This window comes from Notothenia coriiceps, unplaced genomic scaffold, assembly GCF_000735185.1.
Source record: "Notothenia coriiceps isolate Sejong01 unplaced genomic scaffold, NC01 NC01_scaffold00005333, whole genome shotgun sequence".
Taxonomy (NCBI): domain Eukaryota; kingdom Metazoa; phylum Chordata; class Actinopteri; order Perciformes; family Nototheniidae; genus Notothenia; species Notothenia coriiceps.
The window spans coordinates 1-9,243 of record NW_011338034.1 but is presented as its reverse complement, the minus strand read 5'-3'; the positions used below and the strand labels follow the sequence as shown (position 1 = coordinate 9,243).

Genomic DNA, 9,243 nt, shown 5'->3' with positions numbered 1-9,243 from the left:
TTTCACCCCTTTTTAGTCCTTGCTAGAGAGGTGGTGCTTTCCTGGGGAGAAAATGTTTCGTGGGTGTGCCGGCCACACTAACAATTTCTGATTGGCTGGGCGAATTGATCTACTCCTTAGTTCGGGGGAACTAAGTACCGGGAACTAAGTACCGCAAGTACTTGGTGTGAAAGCAGCTATTGTGTTCTTTTTAACCAAATCTCTCTCAGAGGGGCGTGGGTAGGGGCTCCTTATTTTCATCTAAAGTAACAGACAGAGAATCAGCGCTTTGGAAACAGGGCTGAAACAGAGGGGATTATGGGTAATGCTGCAATGATCTGTTTGGTACTTCGAGCCAAACACCTCAGAGACGTGTTCTGTATATATCTGAGACCTATAATATATTGATGAAAAACCGTATAATAGGGGACCTTTAATTAGTCTTCTGCTTCTCTCTGTTTAATTTTTCAGGCCACTCAAGGGACCTGCTTGTTATCGTACAGTTTCTCAGTGGAGTGCCCTGCCACTCAAAGGCACTCTTTCCTCCTGCTGGCTAGAGAGGCATTTTCAATAGGCCTGCTCACCAAAGCAGAGGGGGAGCTGGTCACCAGTAAACAGGAGCTTCACACGTTCCTCAAAGCTGCGTATTCTCTCACTGTCACTCACAAATGGCTTGGAACTCCTTCGTTAGTTGTGGCGAAGGCAACTGAAGCTTGCCAAAAGGCTTTAGCACATTTTTACGATTACTCCAACGCAGAAACGCAAGATAAAGACAGTCTGTGTGCTGAAATCATGCAGCTGGTCGCCCAAGTCAAGCTTCTGTTGCGAGTGGATCCTTTCAACAATTCAGAGAAGGGGTCTTTTATTCCCGACAGCTACAGGAACACCGAAGACACATCGGTGGATTTCACTCTGGAAGGTTTCGCCAAGGTGATGCAGAAATTCCAAAAGTATCATGCGTCACTGTGCGAAACAACCAACACAAACTGTAAGGGGACCAAAGATGGGGTGATGTTATGTATAACTGCACTGGGGACCACCATTGGTACAGAATGTGGCACAGAGGCCTGCAAAGTACAACCAAAAGGAGAGGAGCCACAACAGGGAGTTTCAAGGTCATCTGATGGGCCCCCACCTCAAAAATCAGACATGTGTACCACTCTAGGAAGCACAGATAACCTTGGCTCTTCGTGGCAGAACTTCTCCTTGAGTAGTTCAGGGTCTCCCAGGCCCAGAAACAGTGGCTTAAAAGAAAGCAATGCCGTTGAAAGTGAAGCAAATGCACGCCATCAGAGCTGTCTGACCACTGAGGCTGATGATGACAAAGTGCTGCAAATCTCTACAGAAAACAAGAAGCGAGATGTCAGTTGCAAAATACCTGCCACTTCCTCCTCCAATGCAAGTAGTGATTCAGAGAAGTTTGAGTTGATACAAGTCGGCATAGAGACACTGGTCACTGAGGAAGATTGGATGAGTGATGGTGGAGTGATGCTTCAACCGTCAGTAGCTGAAGGAGAAGTGCAATCTTTATCCCAGCTAGCTATCAAAGCCACCTCCAGCTCCCTTAGTGACAGCTTCGGTTCCCAGTCGTCATGGGAGAAAATTCCAGCTGACCTGATCTCACCCACAACCGGAAAACCGCAGCCAAGCAGCCTGTCAAAAAGAGGAACTGGCCAAAGCAGCCAGTCACCAGGGTCAGATGGGAGCTTCTTCCTTTTGGAGACACTTGATACCGAAAGCAACGATTCGGTTCGTGATCCCACACACAAACACCCTGTGGAGAGCCTGAATGTTGACCCAAAAATGGAGACCAAAGTTGACTCTATAGCAAACCCACACTCTAACCTTTCCCAGTTTGTCCCAGCACAGTGTGAAAGCTCCACAGAGAGTTCATTTGAGATGCTGGGTGATCCTCAAAGTGGACACCAAAGTAGCACTGATTCTCCAGATCTTCCTCAGGTGAAGAACCCCCTGTGCTTCAGCTGCCTGAGGAACAGCCCTGTAGCTGCTGGTGTCCCTCAGAGTCAGTATGTGTTGTCGCAGGAGGATTACCTAGCCCTACTGGCCGGGGTTTGCCATGCATGTCTGCTGAAGAGACTTCACAGTGACGAGACACAATTCAAACTCAAGACACACAGATCTGCCCACAGTGAGTTTGATTTGAAAGTTGTAGTAACTCAACATTATCTTAAACAAATACATCACCTAAAAAGTAACCGTTTGTATATCGATTGCACACCCATTGCTAGATTGAATTCTTTAAGACAACTTGGTTTTCTCGCATTCGTCTTAAAGGTCCCATGTCATGGCCATTTCTACTGATCATAATTCCATTGTTGAGGTCTACTAAAATAGATTTATATTGTGCAATTTTCCAAAATCGCATTGGTTTGTCATATAGCATCTCTGTATAGTATGTGTATTCACTCTCTGTCCTAAACGGCTTGTTGGAGCTCCTGCCCCCCCCCTCCCTATAAGCCCAGTGGCCGTCTGCGAGACAACGAGACACAGTGAAACCCAGCCCGAACACACACACACACACACACACCGGCAGCCTGACTGGGAGTTTGTGTGTGTGCTCACACACCGACTCACAGCCTCGCCACGTCCCGCCGTCTCAGGGAGGAGAAATCGGCGGAGCTGCAGCTGAGAAAAGATTAAGTGTGTGTGTGTTTGAGGAAGTCCGTGGATTGGTCAATTTGGACCAATCCACGGAATTAACGTAACGGCTCCACGGACGTAACGTAAAGGCTCCACGGATTGGTCCATTTGGGTCGTCGTTACGTCACTTACTACCAGGAGGAAAGAAGAGAAATCTCCAACGAGGCGTTCTGGGGCAGCATAGACAGGTCTTTTCTGTATTAGAGTTTTACTCGCTACAGGGTGTACTTTGAGGGTTTGTGACTCTGCAGAACGTTTACATTCATAAAAACCTTCATAACACACAAGGGGACGGGTAATAACCGGAAAAGCATGACATGGGACCTTTAAGTATGCAAACAACGAAGGAAAATCTTGATTTATTGAAGTTAATTGTGACTCATTTATTTCAATTATCCAGTTATATGCTCACAATTTCCTAAACACATTATTTTGCAGCAAACCTTACTATTTAGCACACTTCAGTATCCACCAGCACAAGCCTGAAACTGCTTATGTGGAAGTGTTTTAAATACTATTATCCAGAAATGCATGTGTCTGGAAGGTAGTGGGCCTTCACCTGGATACATAAGGATTGGAATATCATTTCTAAATTGTGTCAGAGTTTGAAAAAAGATGGCCCCACTGTACTTTAATTCATCATAAAAAAGTCTTAAAGCATGTGAACTGGCTTGAGTAACTGATAACATAAGCTAAGATGGACCTTTATTGATCCCCATAGGTAAATTCAGGTGTAATAACAGCAACAGAATAACAGGGAGAGTTCACATGAGAATATACAAAGGGATAATGAGAATACAATACAAAATTAAGTAACAATACAGAGATTACAAGAGTTAAACTCTGATCCGGTGAATGTACATATATACAGATATGTGAACCAGGTTAAATATATACACATTTAAATGTGCAGGTACCTATGTGGGTGAAAGTCGTATGTGCATACAGTGCAAATATTAATAATATTCAGCGCCGGTTATTATTGATGGATTACAGGTTAACCCTTGATTGGGCAGTCTAGTGGCTACAGGCACAAACAATTGTGAGAGGCGCTTAGTGCTGTGCCGAGGAGGGATAAAACTAAAGATAATTTGTGGTTGAAATGTTCTTTTAATTTCTCAATATGACCTCTTTTAGATGCCCTTCATTTGAAGTTCTCCAAGGCCACAGGAATGTGGACAGCCAGAGAGACCTGTGTTTACATCGGGAAGCCAATGGGGATACAGGGCAAGCAGAGAACAGCAATATGGGTGCAGTTCTTACACCAAGAGGAGAGGTTAAGCAGGTAAGCCGCTGCACAATCGAAGCACAGCCTGAACATAACAACTTTAAGTCTCACTTTATATCTATGACCTTAGTTATGTTGGGAAAGATTACCTGAAGCCAAAGGAGATCCAGTTCCACCTGAAAGATGTGGAGAGACAGATGACAGCCCAGTACTATGTGACTGAATTCAACAAGAGTCTATACGACAAGGAAGTCATGGCTCAGATCTTCTTCATTCCCTCCGAAGCACTTCTGGTGAGGCCAATATCCAAATACAGAAAGGTTTCTTTGGTTTAGTAGATTTAAAACCACTCCATTCATAATGCCCCTTTAATAGGACCACCTACATGAAGAAATAACTTCAGAGGCAGCAGAGAGTAGATTAGCCTGCAGCATGCAGCAGCCTTGGAGCATTTTTTTTGTTTAAATCCACTGTAATACCCCAGTACAGCCTCCAGTTGTCAGTTTACAACTAGATATAACCCTTTGATGACTGTAGATTAGGGATGTGCATCTCCATCACTGAGGCCGATGCGATGCGCATCTCGACACGTTGCCAGTAGATCCAATGTCCTGTGGGTTTTTGGTATATAATGTTACTTAGAGATGTTAAAAGGGAACATTATGGTTCAAATAATAGCTTAAGGTTGAGTTTTAACGGTTTATCCTTTTCATTGTCATTTTGGACCTCTGTTCAAATTAAAAACCCTATAGAATGGTTGCAAGACTTGCTCTGGTCAGTATTTAATTTACCTGATGAGATATAAAAAGACCATAGGAATAAGCAGGAACAGCCATGTTGATGATGAGTTGCATTTATGAGACATAATTTCCCTCCTCTTCTCTGCACTTGTAAATAGATTTTGAATGGAGATGAGATTGCGGGCTGTGTAACAGTGGAGCCCTTCATGCTTGGAGACTTTGTCAAACTCACCAACAACACGGGGAAGAAGGACAAGAGTTTCCAGGCTACGGAATACGGCCTCGCTTTTGGACATTTTACCTACCTGTTCTCTGACTGCCAGGAGGTTGTTGTCGACCTTCAAGGTGTGTGTTCACGGAGATGATTGTATTGTTAATATATGGGAACGTTTGCAGCGTCTGTTTGTGAACAACTGCTTTCTTTTTTCACAGGGTGGGTGACAGCCAATGGAAAAGGGCTGACGTACCTCACTGACCCCCAGATTCACTCCACCAAGACCCCCAAAGGACCCTCCAATTTTGCTGACAGAGGCCTCAGGTACTTCCTGGAGGAGCAACATGGACCAGAGTGCAATGGCATTTGCCAGCTGCTCAAATTACCTCGAGTGCTCAGACAGCCACATGTTCTGCCTTAGAAACTCTGAGGAGTTGCCAAGAAATTGACCTTTTTATTACCTAATCAGGGGAAGGTTTTATATATAAGTTGTTTGGCTTATTCAATATGAGTAACATGCCATTAATAAAGTGACTGAAACTTGGTGCCACATGATTTAGCCAAAATGAACCGAGTTACAATCATACAACTGATATTAATTATGTTTTTGTATCTACCTGGTCCTAATAACCTCAGACATAATACATTAGCACACCTTTCTTGTAGTTATGACTCGCATACAACCAATTTTCCCCCAAAATATAACTCTAAGCTTCTGATACAATTGTTTTTTGTTTTTTTTATCTTGCAATGATGGTTAGATACTTCTTATTTAAACAGTTGTACAACTTAGCAATGAGATCAAATCAACAGAATTGTGATTATAGTTACATTAAATTATCATTGAGGTGGTTTATTGTATAAAATCATACCGTAGAATTAACAATTTGGGCATTTCTTGTAATTATTTTCCACAGGGTTACACTGACTCACTTTTTGGATTTGTCAAGTTATTGCTAAAGCCCAAATATTTAGAAACAAATAAAGAAATAATGCAATAAATACACTTTTGTTTTGCTTTGGAGGTACTGTCTCTGCACCATGTGACTGGATTGCTGTCCAACCGGAGTGGCTACACCCTCATGTTACATATTCAGCTTTGTTGCAAAAGTTTATATAAAATAACCTTGTAGACATGCAACACACTTGACTTTTAAAATATATGTAGCCGTATTTATTCAACATTATGAGATTGTGATTGCATAATCCTTATGTTACAACTTTTACCTAACTCTTGGCACACTTTTGAGTCAAGGTTATATTTTTAAGGTTTCCTTATCAATGACAAACATTTGTTTAAAATTCCAATTATGATAACAAAGCATGACTAAGCACTTTTCCTATCTGTGCGAATCAGAGTAGAACACACCCAGAGTTGAGAATAAGGAGACTGCATGTTTGCAGGTTGAATACTAGCCTCAACTTTTACTGTGTAAGATGAGTTGCAGAAAGTACATTTACTCAAGTATTGTACTTAATTACTTTTTTGACATATTTGTACTTTACTTGAGTATTTCCATTTAATGCTAATTTATACTTCTACTCCCTTTCATTGTAGAGGCAATGTACTTTTAACTCAGTACATTTATTGAACACTCATAGTTACTGTATTAAAAAAATGCATAATATGCTGATATGGTATAATGCAGTACTGTACTACTAATCTACACAGTATTCGTAGTATCTGAATTTGGTCCACATTGACCAACTACAATACTAAAATGCTCTCACATGTATAAAAACATGATAATATAATACTACGAGAAGATCCATTCTGCATAACGAGTACTTGTATAGTATAGTATAGTATTTGTTTATTTGTCCCCGAGGGGAAAATGGGTTGCAGCACATCAAAAAGGCATTTAAAAAAGATTAGACATTACGTCACTGACAACAACATAGACACAGATTAAAACAAACAGACATAAGACAAGGGGCCTATAGGCCCTCATTTGCGAAATAGGGGGGACAGGGCCAGACCAGCTGGGTAAACAGTGCGTCCTAGCCATATTTAATGATGATTTAGCTGATAATACTTCTGAACTTCATATTCTTCTGAAATGGGCCATTGTGCAGAATGAGTACTTTTGTGTTTTGTAAAATTGCTGCAAATACTTTTTTACTTTAACCTTTAAGTTAATTTAAGTACAATTTGGAAATCCGGACTTGTACTTGTAGTGGAGTATTTTAAAACATTAGTATTTGTACTTCTACTTACAGTACAATATCTTAGTCCTTCCTCCAACACTGTGTATGATAAGCATAAATATTAATTCAAATGTGGGCAGTGATTGGGAATGTATTAAGTAATGCTTTACATCATGTGCTCTGAGGATTGAACAAATGAGGAAGATCATCATGTGCTCACACACCTTCACATCACCTGACACTGATGTCATTTATGGAGCTTTAAGCACACGTGGTCCTCCCCTCCGTTCAATTAAAATCCAGTCCAAGGTTTATTAGCCTCCATCATTTGTTAACACAAACAACATTCTTTACCCCTGACCCACTGGAGCTCACAGTCACTCTGTATGTGCTTTCTAAAAAGCAGAACGTATCATATTTCCCTGAGAAGTAGTGTATATGTTTCCCTTTACCCTGTCATGTAATTAAGCTAAATTTGATCTTAACATGTTATAATAACAGGTAAACAGTCCTCTGTGATCATAGAGTTGAAGTGTCATGACTAGGGTGAGGTAATGCTTTTATGATCTTTTATCTCATTGGAAACCTGATAGCAGAAGTGTTTCACTCAGATGTTTGACTTTAATGAGAGTTATAGGGTTAATGGTAAAACCTGGAAGGGGGTCTCTCTCCTGGAGCCTCAGGGACTGTGTTTATTAGGAAGAGAATCCCTTCTCGAGCACCAGAGTGTTTGTGGCTGCCTGACAACAGACAGTGGAAGCCATAAGAATGAAACTCTTAATACTGTCGTGCCTTCTTGCAGGCTGCCTGGCTCAGGAGCCTCGACCATGCTGTAAGTAAACTAAAAAGTGATTGTGGTTGTTCGATTTATCTAATTTCTTATAATATCTTGTGCTTTCTGAACAGTCAAATTGGTTGTGTCAATGTTTCCTATTGCTGACTTACACAGGGATCCAGCTTTATGTGTTTAAATCTTTAGTATTTTTATTTAATGCAATGTTGTAATTTCACAATTCGTTCCACAGCAAGTCCTCGTCTTCTCACCGGAGCCCTCACTATGGTGAGTGTTTATTGTGTTTTGTATGAGCATCATTAAGCAGAACCTGAGCAATGACTCAGCACAATTAAAACATGTGAAATAGGAAGATGTAGACTCACTTTTGAAAGAACATCCATAACATTCATATGTTTGCAACTTAAAACAAAGTATAATAATGAAATGATGGCAAACTATTTGTACCATGTCCACCCTGTCAGCAAGCCTTCCCACGACAGGGTGGACATGGTACAAATAGTTTGCCATAATTTCATTATTATCCAAAATACTTTTTCCATTAACTGAAATATATTGTTGAGAAAGGGACAATAGCTTTCTAAAAATGTACATTTTATATTATTTATGGAAGGCTTGCTGACAGGGTGGACAATGACAGGGTGCCGGGTGGACATTTTTGGCTAATATTAGCATTTAATGAGCACATGGTGGACCTTCAGTTATCAACATGATTCAGTTGCAAGGTAAATAAGTCAAGTGTATTTATAAAGAGCTTTTCACAGACAAAGTCACAAAGTGCTTGACAAGACAATAAGACATCAACATAGATCAATGATCAATGAACCCACAAAACACATGTTAAGAAGTCATAAAAGCACCAGAGCATAATTAAGACACAATAAAAACACAATAAAACAAAACTTACAAATGAAATTTAAAACAAACAAAATAAAAACATAGTACTAAATGAAATAAAATCAGGCACACCGGTTACCCAAACGCCTGTCCAAACAGGAATGTCTTTAAAATAGATTTAAAAGAGTCAACAGACTCCGCAGACCGTAGATGAGCAGGCAGAGCATTCCATAATTTAGGAGCCACAGCTGTGAATGCTCGATCACGCGGGTCTTGAAGTGGGTGCGTGGGACAGACAGTACATTTTGCCTGTGAGGCCTGAGTGACTGTGTGCTGTTTAACAAATATATTTCGAATTTCTGAAAGGTTTTTATATTAATTGACATTTCACTATGACAGAGTGGACATGTTAATTTTTGACAACTTCCAACTACACACATAATATGATTACAATTTCGAAATATAAGTTTAAAAACTTACTTTGCAACTAGCCAATGTCTCAGCCTCCATTGAGGAAAGACACAATGGTGGTAGTGATGTCAATGAAAACATCAGAGGGTTTTTTATGGGGCAGTTACACCTTAATGACAGGGTGGACAGCAAAGGTCAGGGACATATGAAAAATATATATGAATCAATATTA

General features: G+C 40.6%; 1 protein-coding gene across 1 annotated transcript; it reads left to right on the top strand.

Moving 5' to 3' along the window:
* Positions 1-416: 416 nt before the first annotated feature.
* LOC104942858 (alpha-protein kinase 1-like) lies at positions 417-5,826 on the top strand. The gene is made up of 5 exons (XM_010768156.1): positions 417-2,128; positions 3,778-3,925; positions 3,999-4,161; positions 4,767-4,953; positions 5,041-5,826. Exons 1-5 carry the CDS (start codon positions 772-774, stop codon positions 5,241-5,243), a joined length of 2,058 nt encoding a protein of 685 aa, XP_010766458.1. The 5' UTR covers positions 417-771; the 3' UTR covers positions 5,244-5,826.
* Positions 5,827-9,243: the final 3,417 nt, after the last annotated feature.